The sequence below is a fragment of the Cynoglossus semilaevis genome, chromosome 12, assembly GCF_000523025.1.
Source record: "Cynoglossus semilaevis isolate Cse_v1.0 chromosome 12, Cse_v1.0, whole genome shotgun sequence".
Taxonomy (NCBI): Eukaryota; Metazoa; Chordata; class Actinopteri; order Pleuronectiformes; family Cynoglossidae; genus Cynoglossus; species Cynoglossus semilaevis.
The window spans coordinates 7,372,251-7,390,001 of NC_024318.1; the positions used below are offsets into that span (position 1 = coordinate 7,372,251).

At 37.5% G+C, this 17,751-nt stretch overlaps 1 protein-coding gene across 1 annotated transcript in view; it reads right to left on the reverse strand.

Moving 5' to 3' along the window:
• Positions 1–3,409: 3,409 nt before the first annotated feature.
• The window catches only part of lmbrd1 (LMBR1 domain containing 1), a 36,198-nt gene continuing 21,856 nt past the window's right edge, over positions 3,410–17,751 (reverse strand). Inside the window, exons 8-16 of the mRNA XM_008321819.3 lie at positions 16,419–16,544; positions 14,908–15,060; positions 13,005–13,069; positions 12,799–12,901; positions 12,443–12,547; positions 12,208–12,357; positions 11,580–11,661; positions 4,866–4,957; positions 3,410–4,766 (exon numbers count right to left, since the gene is read on the reverse strand). Of these exons, the coding sequence (XP_008320041.1) occupies positions 4,656–4,766; positions 4,866–4,957; positions 11,580–11,661; positions 12,208–12,357; positions 12,443–12,547; positions 12,799–12,901; positions 13,005–13,069; positions 14,908–15,060; positions 16,419–16,544 (987 nt within the window). The 3' untranslated portion in view covers positions 3,410–4,655. The remainder of the gene's footprint in view (positions 4,767–4,865; positions 4,958–11,579; positions 11,662–12,207; positions 12,358–12,442; positions 12,548–12,798; positions 12,902–13,004; positions 13,070–14,907; positions 15,061–16,418; positions 16,545–17,751) is intronic.

Genomic DNA, 17,751 nt, shown 5'->3' on the forward strand with positions numbered 1-17,751 from the left:
TAAATATACTGTATATATATACAAATATATGCATATATATGTGTGTGTGTTTATAAAGAAAAAATTGAAAAAAATGAAAAAATTCAAGTAAAAACAGTAGAAAAGTTAAACTAACCTGAATGTTTTGGATACAAAATTAGAAGTAATATATTGTAAAATATATTGCCATCAAACTGCAAACCTAAAAAATGTTTTTGCTATGATCAAAGAAAATATCTCAGGGAAAAGCTGGCGATCTAAACCCATCTAAACCCTAAGACTTTTTATATATTGTATATGAATCCTCTGACAGCACATTTGTCCACTTTACTTTTCTCATCTTCCCACGAAGCATCCTAAATATTCAAAGTTTTCCTGATTCTGATTTAGTGCAGAGTGGTTTGTGTTTTACCACCAAAGTCTGTTTGTTACAGACCGTTGCTTATTGCTTTAGGAAACACATGAGCCCACCTTTATTTTATTCACCAAATAAAAGCAGTGGTGATGTCATGGTCTGTTTCCACAAACAATTACAGACAGTCGTAAAAGTTACAATGCAAAGATAAAGACACATAAACGTTAGAGTGAAAATATTCAGCTCTACTGCCAACATGTGTGTAGGATCATTGGTCCTTTTAATATCTTTCTCCTTTGCCTGGAAAATAAAATAAAAATGTTTATTGTTGTTTTTTCACCACTTAGATATTTGACTAAAAAGAAAAAACAAATATAGTTCTACACAGGGTTTTATTAGATCTCCACTTTCTTTTTCTTTAAACATGAAAGATTTTGGGCGAACTTTTAATCACTTGTTTGAGGACAATTTATTTTTATAACCCACAAACTATTAAGAAATGATCTATGAATCTGACGTCACTGTCCGTGGTTTTAGAGACAGTCATCTGCTAACTGGGGAAACGCTTGAATTGGACCTGTCGACCGTGCTTGTATGTTTAAAGTGCATGGAGCTGAAGACAACGGAAACAGGAGCAGATGTGCAGCTGGGCCTGTGCGAGGGTGAGACTGTCACCAAAATAGAGGGCTGTCATTACAAAGTCATTATGGAGCGGGGACATGTTGACAAGTCTTCATTTGGACGTGACTGACAGGTCCCACAGGCCCACCAGAGCAAAGAGGTTAACCTACTTAGGGACTGCAAACACTGAATCAACATAAATGAGTTGATCAGTTTTCTCCCAGGAGGATCAACTGGTGGGGCAGAGCCAACTGTTGGGCTGTCAAAGTAGATCATAGCAGAAATAAACACGCAAAAACAGGAAATGTTATGACGTGAACGACGAGTAATAATGAAAGTCACATTTATTAAACAGCAGCGCTACGTACTCATTAAGTAGCTTCACAAGGATGAGCAGGTAATACCACAGAAAATACTACTGAATCCTAATATGTGTTTTTAATAACGGAAGTAAAGTCAGAATAAGAGCGAAATGAAAAGAGACAAGTTCTGCTTCTCATCGTCAGAGGACACTGAGGATGGAAGACAGAGCGTATCCCTTCCAGATTAGACAGATGGTTTGAAGGAGGAGTGAAGGAAGAAATCAACCTGGAGAAACCATCAGTCAACAGAGGAGGAGACTTCAGGAGCTGTGTTTCAGCCGCTTACAGAGTTCACTTTACCAAAACTTTATGTCCCTAATCACAGACAGACCTCAAGTGGCGCACACAGAAGGCTGTGTCCCTCAAGTTACACCAACTTTCCCTGTGACTCACACAATTCTTCCATTCACACTGGTTTGACAATGACAATAATTCACTTTCACTTTAAAACTATTTTTTGGTCACAGTCTCTGAGCAAAACCCAGGGATTGTGCTACTTATTAGAAAAAAAATGATAACGATTTTTACCTATGTTACATAAACATGCTAATATCAACCCATCAAAGATGTCCATGTCAGACGTGTCTTAAAGTTGAAGTTCAAAATCCGAGACCTTTTAAAATCTTAATTATTTTCTGAAAAGTTTTCAACCTAGTCTTACATGTGCAGGAAAATGATGTTCAAATTGAAAAGAATTAGTGTGCTGCAACATGAAGAAGTCCCTAAACGAATCACAGCCGAGTGTTTAACACAGTCACTGTAGTAATCTGTAGTATGAACTTGGTTGTGGAACATACTATCATCTGTTTACTTCAAATACATGCTCTACAGCCTTCCTGGCTGCTGTCCCTATATCAAGCGTGGGAGGCCATGTACAGTAACTGTCCATTAGGGCTGATGCATTCAGGTACCTTCACTGTAACGCGTTAAAGCAGCACAGTTCGCCCAGTGTCACATACAGCTTCACCCACAGCTCAGAGAGCTGGAACCTGAACCAGACTGTGCTGGAGTCCCTGCAGGTTCCCTTAGACATCACAGCCGTGGGAGTGAAGTTTCATTTCTCCAGCAGCTACTGGAGTGAAAAGGAGTGATGTTCAACGCATTCTTTCAAAATTTACTACAAGAATGAGTGTCAACAAAAAATAAACGGTTTGGAAATGCCACGACGCGCTATCCGCATTAAAAATGCAGTGAGTAATAAAACTAAGTAATATGTCCTTTTATTCTAAAGAGCACAGTGACAGATGATACAGCAGCACTGTATTCATGCAGTTTCTTTTTTATCCATCTTCTCGAGCCGCTCTCCACCTTCAATAAAAACTCCACCCACCCAGAAGACTAAAAACTTTTTTTCAGATGCTCCTTTCAGGCTTCTCTGAAGTGAATCATCTGCCTCTATCTCACTCCATCTCCAGCCTAACCTTTTTCGTTCCTCTTTCACTGTGTGCATGAATCATTCTCCTCCAGGGTCGTCCATTTCCTCCATATCTGACCACCTTTCTCCTATTTATCCACTATATCTTATTTTCATCTGAACCATCTCATCCTTGACCTTAACTTTTATCACAGAACAATCTCCAAGCTCTTCCACTGCTGTGGTAATGTCTGTGCTGTTAAAACAACAACCGATGTCAGCTTAAAAATGCTATATACAGTAGAAACTTAAAAGAAAATTAAAAAAAATTAAATAATCAACGAGACCTGGAGAATAAATGTACAGTAACAAATGAACAACTCAAATCCAGCTTAACACCAGTTTTATGTGTGTTAGCTGGTGGCATGTCAGTTACAGCAAAGCATATACAATATCACATTATTGTACTGAAACCATAAGTGTAAGAAAAATTGAAAATATCATTTGCAGACAAAGAGGAATGCCAGTTAATTTGTCACTCCCAAAACCTACTCAAAATATTATTACAAGTGGAACACAACACTCCAGAGTTTACATGATTCCCCTCTACATTGATAATATAAAGTTCCTTGTGTACTGTGATCATGAATGTTCCATTTTTCTAGATTAAAGGAACCACATTGGCCAAAACGTGACAAAAATTTCTTCATAAGCAAACGAGTAAAAGGTCATAGACCATGCAGTTCGCCCATGTTTTATTGAAAGGTACAATTATCTAAAAATGTCAAATGTATACATGGTAAAATGACACTACTGTCATGGAAAACATCTCGTTTAAATAGTTTTATTTAAATACAGATTTCATTCAAAATCAAGAGTTTGACAGAAGATTTTTTTTTAGCCCGGCCATTACCAACTTTTTATTATTACAAGATAATATTTGGGGGAAAAAAAGGGGGAATAATACCGATATTTCTGTTAGGGTAACAGAGATATTTAAACAAACACGTACCATTTCCTGTGCCCATCGTGTCACTTCCCATTCATGAGGCACTAACAATAAGTCAGGTCCATGTTTATATATTAATATTTTAGGTTTTTCTTTTTTTTTTAAACTTGCTGCTGGAACTACAAAAAATTCCACTTACATTACTGATAGTTCTTGTAACAATACTCAGAAAAACTAAAAACTGAAACCCAGAAAGCACCAGAGCTACAGTTGGTCCTTTATATCTCATAAACAGTGCAGTACTGCAAGTACAGTGTCATCTGCCTCAGTAATACAGATAAGAATATGAAGGTTTGAAAAGCTGCAAATTCGCAAGCGGTTCCCCCACCCTCTTTCTGATAAACAGAACAAGAAGAATAGAATACATCTAAAGAATGTCACTCCTGTCAAAAGGTATAATTTTTGACCAATTAGCCTTTTAGAAAACAAGCGGGCGCAGCAATTTACCTCCACCCATTAAATGTTGAAAAGTGCACTCAGACGATCTATAAATACTGTGATTAGGTGATCATTCAAGGCATCCAGACGCTGCTTAGAGATGGGGGAGAAAAAGTAAATTTCACCTGATTCCAAATTTTTTTTTCCAAATGTGTCTGAGCTGCCATAAAAATGAGTCTCCACCAGAAGAGAAATGGCCAATTTGCGTCAACGTAAACCAGCTCAGAAGCGGAGCTCTCGGCCCAGAATTGAGTTGGTGGACACTCCCCGCATCCCGAAGCCATCAATAACATCGACCGAGGAAGACACAACAATCGGTCAGAGCGGCCTCTCGGAGAATGGAGTGATGCTTCGACTCAAAACTGGTCTGGACTTCACACGAGACACGGTGGCAATAACTCCTCCGGACAAATATGCGACTACACAAGGTCAAATTAGCCTTAATTACTGTCTTATGTTTATTAAATTGTACTGCCGTGCTGTTTAGGTTAGTGGTCAACATGCCTGTGCGTTTGATTGAGGAATTACGTTTTTTTTTCAGTGCACATATTCGTCATCACTTATGTCTGAGTCATCGGCCTCCACCTCTCCTTCGATCACAGACTTCTTCCCCCTGCAGCAGGAGACCACCAGACCAATGAGGAAGGCCTTAAAAAAAAAAAGTTTTAACCCTTTCTTCAAAAATCATAATAAAATTACTCCATTAGAACAAGTTGAACAATATTAATGTAATATTCCAGGACTTACGCCGATGAAAGCCCAGTTTCCAAAATAGTAGATGGTACTGAAGAACCAGAACTTGTGCAAGAAAAGATAGGATCTGGTCACGGTGCACTGATCTGAAAGAGACAAGGAAAAGCAATTTCTCAAAAGTTGCAGTTTGAAATGATAAGGCAGAGGAAATATGTGATAAAGATGTTTTATCTAGGAAAGATAAACTTATTTCTGTGCAGTTCATTTTCTATACGCCATAATATCTGAACTACATAAGTACACGGACCCGGGAAGCAGTCAAGCCTGGAAAAATCTGAAGTTGATTTGACGGGGCAAGACGACCAAACATTTTCAAAACTGCCCCCGGAGGAGGAATCGAGTTTGCCGTACACATATGATGAAGAGTTCCTTCACGCTTCACTTCAGGAGGCCTGCATTTAGGATTCCATCAGCTGCATTCTAATTTGTCACTGGAGGAGGAGGATGACAAATAAAGACGGAGCTGGCCGTAGCTGCCGGCCGGTAATGATATGCTGAAACTTTCTGGATCAGCAAGTCGGATAAGCAGGCATCGCAAGAAGGTCAGAATTCAAGTGGACACCTGACAGATGAGCGGCACAAACAGAAAACCTTCGCTGAGGTAATGTGACATCAGATCAGCGACAGAATGCTCTGGAAAAACCCTGGAGTCTTTAAGCCTAGCGTCGAGTGGTTATGGAAGAAAAAACAACGACAAATAGATGGGAGCCATTAAATCCACCGAGCTCCGTTGACGAGACGGGGAGAAAGGAAGTTCAAAAGCAGAAAAAATGTTTAAAATTGAATGGTACCAAATTGATAATTAATTAATTTTTTTATTATTAATTATTAATTTTAGTTAGATTAATTAGTTGTAATTAATAAATTAGAACAAATAGCAAAATCATTTCAATTGTCAATACCTTTTTTCTAAACATGTTCTAAAGCTAACAAATATAATTCATAAAGAAACATTCTGTTGGTCTCAGTTTAGTCTCTGCACCATCATCTTTATGATTCACAGTTCAAATCACTTCAATCGTTTGTCTAATCTGTGCTGACTTGCGTAGTTTAGGACGGAAATATCACCTCTGAGCTTTAACTATCTTTTTTTTCGGGGGGTTAGCACCGTAACTGCTATTGATCCGACGGACACAGTCGGCAGGAAAAAAAAACAGAATTCTTGAGCTGAGTCATTCCCTTGCCTGTGCATGAATGGGTATTGGTGAGGAAAGAAAATGCTGATAATGTCAAAATGTGATATGTGCTAATGATATGCAAGCTTGGGTCTGTCTGAGAGGAAAGGTTAGGATCAAATCCTTCCTTATCAGGATCAATTATTTAAATACACTCCCGACCAGAGTCCTTCAGGCTGAGGAGAGGATAAAGTGGCCGGTCTGGCCGTGATGGAGAGCCATCTGGAGCTTTAACACTGACCCTGCAGAGATGCTCCTGTCACACTGTTTTCACCCTGCTATTCAACACTACAGAAAAGTGCAATCAGGATGCTACACAGAACCAAGGCACACAGCAAAAAAAAAGAAAAAAAAGAAAAAAAAGAAACAAGATTGGGAATGCATTTAATTCAGTCGGTTTCAAACGTTTCCCATTGTGTTAAAAAAAGAAAGAAAGGAAATTGAAGCATTGTGCCGTTTGATCTGTAATAAAGATTAGATAGTGAAGGACTGCTGGGAGTGAACCTACAATCACTTTCTGCTTCACCAGGATCAGCAGATAATTGAAGAAAAAAGTCTATCTTCATTGCACAAACCTCACTCCTCACTCCTCCAACTCCGCTGCCATCTGCTCTGCAGCTGCTCACCTGAATTGTAAGGGCACCAAGTGGACTCTGCAGATGGTTAACAACAGTGTCCTGCCTAAATATATTATCATGTACACCGCCGACCTGCTTCACCTTGAAATCATTACAACCCTCAGATAAGAGCATGGGCCAGTGTAAGTGCAGGTACAGTAATTCCAATTTGACTGGCGGTAGCCCCCGGTGAGTGCTGCCCCCTGCACTGACATGCATTATGTAAAAAGGTTTCATCTCTGCATTCAAACACAAATACATGCATGAAACCTTTTCATGTGTACTGGCATTTCAGAAGCAATGTGGTTTCTTTCTCTGCAGAGGCCTTTGTATCGCGGAGTTTTCACTTCCTTCCCCTCAGACGAGCAGTGCGCCACTTTAATCTAGTATCCTTTTAAGGATGCTGATGTTCTCTCAACACCCCCCCACACCTCAAGATTCCATTTTTTTTTTGTTGCTTGCAAAACTAAAACTAAACTCAACTAAAAGCAGCACTTAAGCAGGTTCTCATTTTAGTTCAAAGGGAAATCCTCTGAAACTCACAGAGCAGGAGAAAACTGTTTGTAAAAAAATAATCTTGTTTTTCTTGAGAATCTTGAGTTTTGCTATTCTGCACTAGAACTCTTAATAACGTTACTGAGAATGAGAATATATATGTTGAAGTATGTATAAACATATATACACCTACATACATATACACAAATATATTTATACATATATGTATATATAGATATATATCCATCCATCCATCCATTTTCATCCGCTTATCCGTTACCGGGTCGCGGGGGCAGCAGTCGTCACCCAAATCACATTGCACCGTACCAACCCCCCAAACCTGCCTGCAGGTGGTGAGTCCACTGGAAGGTACCAATTGCCGTAATCGGGATTTGAACTTGCCCAGGAGGTGAACCCTAGAGTTCCACACCAATGACAGAGACATTGCCTCTGGGCCAAAGCGCCACATGGATACATATATATATGCATATAAATAAATACACTCCTATATATATACATATATATTATATATACATACGTACAAACACAGTCAAATATATAGGCTGCAGACTGAATTTGACAGCGGTGTTATCTTTAGCAAGAATTTAAATACTAGCAATGCACCCACATTGGTACTGATACTTAGTATCGAAAACAACAAACAAAAGTGTTTATTGAAACCCAATATAAAAAAGTATGTCTAAAAATGAAAATATTTCAAGCAAGTGTTATCAAGACAACCCTATTGGATACATTCTATCTAAAATGAATAGAAAGTAAGGTGTGCTGTGAGAAGTGTAGCGGGAAATGCTCACAAATACATGAGACATTCAGTATTTTTCAGTACAACAACCCCAAAGAGTCTGGTTCATGCTTCATTGCTTGGCTATTCCGACAGTTGCCCCTCATCAAAATGTTTGCAGCCTAAGCTCTAGCACAAAGACTCAGTCATGTCTGGGTGGAGGTTAACTACACATGTCCAGCCTGGCTCCTCTAAAGGCCAAATTAATTTGCAACAACCAGACTCTGTAGAGGAAGCTTTTTGTTTTCATTTATGCATTTTTTAGTTTGTTTGTTTGTTTGTTAAACAAAAAAGATCGATAGAATTACAAATGAGGGCGATGCAGTTATGTTTTTTTGCTGAAAAATAATAGACAGAAGAGAAACAGATGTTACAGAAAGAAGGATATAGAATATCTACTCTGGATGAGGAGATAATTGGCCAGTGAGAAGCACAGGATTAAACCATGGCAGCACTGGACCAGGTATGAGAGACACTGAACAGAGGAGTTTTAAATTACACATCCACATAGTGACCAGGATCATTAATTGCATGCGTGGCAATGTCCATGATATCACTCTGCAGGTTCACGACATAAGGAAAGAACTTTTTTTTAAACCATATCTTTAACATTTAAAAGAGACACCGAACATCATAATTAGGCATGGATTTGCCCTGATACCCCTACAGAATAATATTCAATTTATTCTTAGATAAACATGGATGGGTTAATGTGTGACGATTTAAACATTTTTTCCGAGACTGATAACAAGTGTGGATATTGCACAATTAAGAAAATTACTGTTACGGATTTTTCTGTAATTCACAAGTTGGAGTTTTTTTTTTATTAAAATCACTACTGACTGACATTTGTTCTGTACTCCAAATTGATGAACTCCCTGAAGCAAAGGAAGAAATTACGATTCATTTAAGTCAAAGGAGTCTCAAGTTGAAAATTGTCTGGGCATTTGACACGTTGCTGGCAGCACATAAAATTACAATTGTCTCCTTCCCCAAGGCTCCTTAACACAATGCTGTGCCACCTGGCAAGTTGCTAGGAAACAGCGAGCAGTCCATAGCGTGAAAAGAGTCCTCTGTCAAAACTTTCATCACTGGGACGCAAACAGACAATAATGAGGTGTGTTTCATCGCCAAAGCTAGACATGCATTCATCAGCATCAGCATCAGCCCCCCGGCGTCTATATACAGTGTATATTACACACTAATGATTTGTATAATTTCATTTCTGGCAGTGTCAAGCTAATAGATATCACAAAACAACTATATTAATACAAAAGGAAGGCAATAAAGTTACTACTTTATAATGCTATACTATCACAACAGTATATATATATAATACAAGAAGAACCTGCAAAGAAAAGAAAATCCCAGAAATGAAACCATTAAACTGGTGACCTTCTTGCTATTAGCCAAGAGCTCTAACAACTTTGTTCGTCACCCCGGTTAAAATGAATAGAGAGAATGGTTTCGTGTAATGCAGAGAATTCTTCAGGTTGTGCAACAGCTATAAGACATATTAGAAAAGAAATGATTTCATTATTAAAATTACTTTTCCAATTTTTTTTCAATATACTAAAACAGAACTTTGACAGATTTACTGCTATGGTTCAAGATTCAGGGGCAATTGCTTTAGAAAGTGCAGACATAAAATAATTGAATGGACTATGGCAAAAAAAAAGAAATCCTTTTTTTTCACCTGCAAATAAAGGATGAAGCATTTGTTGCAGTGAAAGTCACTAAGCAAAGAAAGATTCAGGTTGTCTGGGGCCCTGACAGCTAATTCCCAAAGATTCCTTTTCCATTATGCTGAGTTAATGAATAATGGCGTGTTAATGACCTCAGAGTAGACGAGAGCTTGGCACGAGGCACCTGCTCTCTGCGAGATGTTGTGTCATTACACCACTGTGTACCAAGCGGCCAATTGGTCACTAGTTACCTTATTTTTCCCTCTACTGCCTTTTGATTCATTCTCACATTAAGGTTATTACAGAGGGACGCCCTACAGGAGCCTTTTATGGAGTTGATACCAGTTTATGTCACAATATTTAATGGTAGAAAGTAAAACTACAGTGTTACTCTGGAGGAGGGTTTGAAGCCTTAGAAGAGGGAGAGTAAACAGACAGTTACATTTCTTTTTTATCGGATTAGAATGAGGAGATTTGATGGACAAGTGGAAACGTTTCTTGCCAAATTGAAACTCATCCAAATGTGCTGCTGTGCAGCTGCTGGCTGACTTTTTAAACAGGAGGCCTTCAGGTGACAGACAGGTGCAGTTTTTGAAAAGTCACAGGCGTCTGTGAATTTGTACTGAAACCCAAGTTGTCATTTTTTTTTCCTTTTCCAATTCCTTTTACGCTATTCTGTTTTACACTACTCTTAGGCATTTCTATGAGACAGCATGACATTTACACCCCTTCTTGTGTTTTAAACCTTCAGGATAGAATTTTAACGATATAAATATTTGGATAGTGATTAAATAAATAAATTGGGATTTAGTTAAAATACAAATACTGACTTTAATTTGGTTGGTAAAAGTAAAACAATGTATAACAATGTCAGTGACGACACTCAGGCCTTCCATGTAAAACTTGTTTGACCGCATGTTGCTGCTCAGGACGAAAATCTTCTAAATGCAATCACCACACCTTGAATCAGCTCCAGACTTTTCTATCTTCTTAATGGAAGAACGAAATAATGAACAATGATAAATGAACAAAGTTGTCCACCTATCCTTGAACTCTTTTTGAGTAGACAGTTAAATTACTTCAGGTACTTTTGAAAAGAGGGTTGTACATATTAAAAGTGTAATTTCAAAATCCGTCTTATTACTTGGATGTGCACAGTGGTGGATAATCAGTAATAAATACAAATTTTAAAAAGTGTCATTGTCAAAATATTAATGGACTCTGCTGTGTCTCCATCATTATTCACTTTAGATATGAAAACAAAGTCAAATCGAACAAGACAAACAATAGACACAGGTCTGAAAAATCTCCTATTCATGTCTGGCGGGGTTAAGGTCTTATCCATATTTTTTAACTTTGTGGTTGGTCAAATCAAACAAGACAAACAATAGACACAGGTCTGCACCTAAACCCACGTCAACACCCACATGTAACACATTTCCACAAAACATCAACATGTTTATTAGGTTTAATATGTGTTTTTCTTTCTTTAACACACTAAAAATATGATTATATACACAAATAGTACTAATTTGTATCTTATCTATTGTGTGTGACTACAGACAAGTGCAAAAAAGTGTGAAAACACTAGGTCAAAGAATTAATCGCCATAATAACAAAGCCCACAAGCACATCTGCTTGTGTATTTGGTGGATGATTTACTGTAATGACCGTTGGCATGGAGACGGCAGGGATGCATGTGCCACATTAGATTGATTGTTAGAAAATGTTTGTCCTCAGTATTATACTCACTAATAAATAAAAAATGGAGATGAATGTTTCTGGACCATGTTCTGTATTGTTACATTGAATCCAACACTTCCTTGTAATGCAGATTTATATGAAATGAATGTTTGATGATGAATGTAAAGTTCTTCCAGCATCCTACCATTAGACCAACTCTGCATTAGTCTGAGCACAGATGACAGACTTACCCTCAGGTGCATCAGCGTCACAGATCTTTGTTGTACTAAAAGTGGAGTTCCCAGATGTAGGATCTGCAGAGGGCATCTGATGCTGGGGGAGAAAAACAAAACAAAAGGCATTTAATCTGTTTAGTAAAGCATCGCAAATATGTTTAAGCTTGAAATTAACATAAACGTAATCTGTGAAGGATCTATGACACAAGAAAAGTGAAAGAAAAATAAATAGCTGTTAGCAAGCTGCAACCTCTGAGTCACACACAGTTGGGCTTAAAAAAGTGACTTTTCAAGTCATAAACTTTGTGGTTCATTGAATTGATGTTGCATAAACATTTCTCAGAAAAACAATAGCACACACATTGGCATCTACAGTAAATTCACATCATACACCCACATTACAAAAACATAAATAAGACCCTCAAACATTTATTTTATAAATGGAAAGAATTTAAAGTAGTCATTAAGAGACTTCACACTTAGACAGTCCTGAAATCACATGTGAAATCACATTTAATATTTCCCAGGGGACCCTGCTGCTCAGACCCTCACAAATAAAATGAAGACAACTACCAGCCACATTAAATGTAAAAGACCTGTTGTTGGAGCTAAAGAAAAATAAAATAAACATAACTTTCCGTACCTGCACAAGATACTTCTGACTGCCATACATGACATACTGAGGGGCCAAGCTGTAAATCATGTAGCTGGTGTGAAGGACAATCAGAAGGAGAATCATACAGAGGAAGAGCAGAGCCTGAGGACGGGTTTTCTTTGGCCTTATTTTGTATAGCTGCAGAATAAGAAAAATAGTTGCATTTATATTATGTATGTGTTGTCATGGTTTCTCAGTGAGAGAAAGAGAGATGTTGGCCTACTCTGATCCAGAAAAACCAGATGCCCATGTTACGTATACCGGCCATGGACGTCAGAACGAAGTACATGGTGATGACAGAGATGAGAATATAATCCAGTGGAAAAACCTGCGATTTCAGAGACACATTTTAAGGGAAAAGGGGATCACTTGTTAAAAGTTTGACAATCCCTGGCAAATCTGTGTTGGATGCAATACTAAATATTTTATTTTGTTGACATCATTTTTTTTTCTAACATAGCGATGTATTATTAAAATATATACAGATAACTTTTCTTTTTTTTCATGTAGAACATGTTTCTGAACTCATTTTACTTGAGAATAATCATTGATTTAGTTAATAAAACAGAGAATACTCACAGGTTGTAGAACTAACAGAAGTTCATTCAGAGGATTTGTCAGGTTGGTGCCAAAGATTATGAACCCAGAGCTGATGCCGGCTGAGTGGAGAGCTTTATCCAAACTAGCAAAAATTTTATTGTAGTAATGAGTGTAATTCAGAATTATTTTGACAACATATTGTTAGAGCGTAGCTTGTAGTGTGTGACGCACATACAAGGACTTACTTTGAAATAAATAGAGCAACAGTAAACAGGAGCGCAACCAGAATAAAGAAGATGCCCAACAATATCTGGAAAAAGAAAACATGTATTACACAATAGAAATACACATAGGAAAACCAAGTGTAACTCTCAGTTATTTCCAATGAGAAAACTCCTTCAAGACAACTAGAAAATATATAACATAATTGCTGTGAAGGATGTAACAGTGAAAAAGAATTGGTCAGAGCTTTTCTTCAACAGGCATTACACACTGTTTTTGTTTTTTTAATCATTAGTTTGCATTTTGCTTTTTTTTTTGTTTCTGTTAGAAAAAAAACAACATCATAATTTATGTGCATAAAAACAATATTTTTGAAACACAAAGCTATAAGTGCTGCAGAGAAATCACAATCGCTTGGTTTATCACCTGCACACCAGTGCCTGAGTATACAGTAAATAAATATCCCAAGTCATTACTGTTTAATTTTGAGTCTGCAGACTGTCATTAGCAGTAACCCCCTTTGTGTAAAGGTAACTGTTCCTGTCACTGCTTTACAATGTATGTGCATCCCTCTAGTGCAGTAAATTGTAAAAAAATACAAGGCAATGGCAGAGCTTAAGCTAAGAGACTGACAGTAGGGCCAGTCAGGTCCACTTCAAAAATAGGGTAAAAGTAGTAGGATCTACTGTACCTAACATGTCATTTTATAAACAAAAAGTAAAGACCTGGGATTTCTGTCTGTTATTATGTTAATGGATATTGGTGTATTCTTTTTTTAAAAAAAAGAACCAGGGGCAATTTCAGAAAAGAAAAGAAATCCCACAGAGTTTGTGCTGACATTAGCAGGACAATTTTGTTCAGAGGGTAGAAATGGTTTATATACAATGGAGAAAGCATTGACCAATGTTCAGCAAATTCTTCACAGAAATAAAACAACAACAAAAAAACAACAACAACTGATTGCAGTTTTGTAAGACATGAAGCACATTGAAGTCAATATGGTTTGAATGTAAATCAAGCTGACCTATATATATATAAACCTATATATATATATATATGTATATATATATATATAAACCTATATGCACAGTACATATAAAAACATACATAGATATAGATATATATCATATATACACATGTGTATACAGTATATACATATATGCTAATACTGGATGTTAATACATGTATATACTGTTATATATATGTTAAGCGTCATACTTTTACTTTCTAAATGGTAAAAAGGTTACATCTGCAGTACATTGAGTTTTTACCCTAATTAGTACTACTGAGTTAAAAAAATGGCAGAGGTGATTACATATGGAGATGATATCTTTGTATTCTGCTTTAATAGCAGATTTAGATGTACAGGGTCTTAATCATTTAATAATTTGGCACTTCATCCTGGTTTAGAACATCTATCTTAATGTTTGAATTAGTATAATTGAAAAAGAAAACTTGTGAAAAAAAATATACTACAATTCTATATATTAGAGGCCAGGCATTTGCAACCTTGAAAAAGAAAATCAAAGACAAGTTTGTGGCTGCTGTGGTTCATCCCTGGGGAACCATGAGATTCTGCCTGAGAAATGTGAAACTCCCTTAGAGACTTCAGAGTAAATTAGGTGAAGAGATGACCCGTGGGAATCCAGTAAATATGCACTTGTATAAAGTAGAACTAAAAGTAAATTTAGAGCAGGCCACATAAAAACTTGGGCAGAGAAAAAAAAAAAAACTGTTTATGAGAGAGGCTGTTTAGGCTTGTAAAGGTAATAAAGAAATGATAAATTAAAACAACACCAAAGCATCTGTTGTGCTTTTCACACTCACATACTACACACAGCCACTGAACGGCACTGGCTTAAATGCAGTCTAGCTAATGATATCACCTGATTTACTGTGAGAGTCAATTCCATAATGCAGACTCACCTTGAGAGGTCTGAGAGCACTGCCCACTCGGGTGCAGCAGTTCCTCTCAGCAATTTCCAGGTGTCTCCCCCTGCGGTGCAGAACCTGCAGTTTGCCCTCCAGCTCCTGCAGGTTGCGTCTGTCCCTTGAGGAAAGGGGACGTCCGTCTTTACACTGTAAAAGAAGACCAACAGGGAACCAGATGAATCAGCAACATACATATACTGTATGCATTCAAATAACAGCAGCATTGTGTTCCATAAAAGCTGGTTATATTTTAAAAAAAATCGAATCTGTAGAAAATTCAGGCCACATCTGAAAAATACAATACCACTCTCCAAAACATTAAAAACCCATTTTCTTTCCGCATGCTGAAGGCATGACAGAACAAAAAGAAAATTAGTGTTCACTTTCAAAGTAAAGTTTGTTTGTTAACAATGCACGAACACAGGTTTTATTTCCTGTGTGTACAGGAGTTCATTAGGATTACTAAGGGTTTGTCCCACGGTCCAAAAACCTGCAGATTGGCTCGAACAGACACGGTACTGAAAAAGAAATGAATGCAACAGTGAATGGTCATTATGTGCGACGAAGTGGTGAACTGTAAAGGGTGCACTTCGTCTTTGCCCTCAAAGGAAAAAAGTCAGAAAATAATTCAATTTGCCTAAAGAAACAGTCAAATGAAAATTGTTGCTATGATTATGACACAGAGGTAATTCGAGGCTCACCCTGGTAACAAATATGTTTTGTAAACCATTTTTTGTAGTGTGTTGCAGAGATTTATATTTGTCAGTGAAAAAAAGTAAAAGAAAAGCAGTTTGACCCCTTAAATTGAAGTTCAGTTGAGCTGCCAAACTCCAGATTCTCTCATTAAAAGAGGTTTAAAGAGAAGGCTATATTTTTATACCTTGACTGTTTGAATTCTGGATCTAGAATTTTTGGGTCAATACAGTAGATACATTTATTAATCAGCCTTTTAATCTAATCTGTCAATCTATAAGGGGTTTAAACTTTGGGTCACACTAACATGCTCTTTCTGAAACATAATGAGATCATTTAGAAATTCTGTAGAACCATTAACCATTAAAGCAGACTTTCCTTCATAGTAGTATAGGAAAGCACAGGTTATATGGGTAAATATAAGCTCTGGTGGAGGATGATGGTGTGATCTTTTGTCTCCAAATCCATGCTGTTGTCAGTGGTAACTTACAGAAACTAATGAATACCGTCACCTGTTCTCCCTCCCTGTGCTGTCTGCATTAAGAAGCCGAGTTGATAAGAACAATGCTAACCATCCATGATTGCATGCAAAAACAGAGCAGCTAGTCAGAGAGATAAGGAGGAGTGACGGATCAGCTGGAGGGCTATGCATGTGCGCCTTTCAGTGAATGTGTGATTAGACGCTCATTGCAGGTTGCACTCAAGTATAAAAACACAAAAGAAAAGTGATGTGAGTGCTAATCTAATGATTTAAAGTCATCTCATATGGAGCCAGCACTTTCCTTTTAGTGTGCAGTGTGATAAAAACCAACCTTGGACTTGAGGTTTTCTATCTGGTGCTCAACATCGTCAATGTCCTCTGTGTTCTCCAGACGTTCGTACGCCACACTCCGCGTGCCTTTTATCAGATTCAAAGGCAGCACAGACATACCATAAGCCTGCAAAATAGCAGAGAGACGTACCATTAGAATCACACGTTATTGTTAGTGAAATGGGCTGGAACATACACCACGAGCATTCATCCACACACACACCACCTGTCTGCTGGCAAAACTAACAAAACATGTGAACACAGACAGATTAAAAACATAATGATGACCATACAGTTGACAGGTTTTCAGGTCATCTTAGCATGTGTTTTCAAAAAAAAAAAAGAATAAACAAAAAACTATTAATTATTAATTATTTGAGTCTATAATTGCACTGAGGTCTATTGGAGAGTGTGATGCAACCATTTTGTGTGGCCATCCCTGCCCTATATCACCTGATGCAATTTACAGCTGAACAGTGCCCCCATGTGACAGGACTATCTGTGACGTTTTAATACAAGGAGGGGAAAAAAGACAGAATGAAAAAGGAAGTAGTTTTAAATTAATTTACTCGATTGTTTTATTTAAATGCATTAAACATATTAACAATTAGCAAAAGAACAGACTGTACGGCAACGAGAGGCAGCAAAATAACATTTCCAACAATAAATGCCCTTGAGACAGAGTCTAAAAATGCTGGTGGATGGTTGTTTGAATTTTCATCTAAAACCATGGACATTTCTTATATACACAAACAGACTAATTAAATCCAACCAAACCCAAACGTGACACGATTCTTTTTCTATCTGCTGCCTTGCTCTAACCAGCTTGGAAAAGTGCCATTTTATGGGTTCATATTAAAACAAAGGGGCCCTGTGTGAAGACTGAGCCCAGTCAGAAGATTCTGTCCTCTTTCTTCTGTATTTCAAGTGGAGACACGTCAAAGACTATATTTCTCTGAAACAACTTTTACTAGTTTCTGAGTGTAAGATTGTATTAAGAATGTCACATGGGATACTAAGTCAGGCTAGACTATTATTAGTCTCTGCTGTGGATCTCTGCTACGGGCGAATGTCGCCTCCTGCAATGAATCATGAAGCTCTTAAGGCCGGAGCATGTCCCGAATATCAAACACACTCATAAAAGGCAAAACCTGCCCCAGATCCCAAGAGGAGCAAAGCTTCTCCTCAAATGCATTGAAGATTTTTTTTTCCTTCTTTAAAGTGCCCTTCTACTAGAATCAATATTTTTAGTTCACACATTGTAATGCAGTCTCATTTAGGTTATTTCAAAACACGCTCTGCTGGCTAACAACTGGAAACATCCATAAGCAATT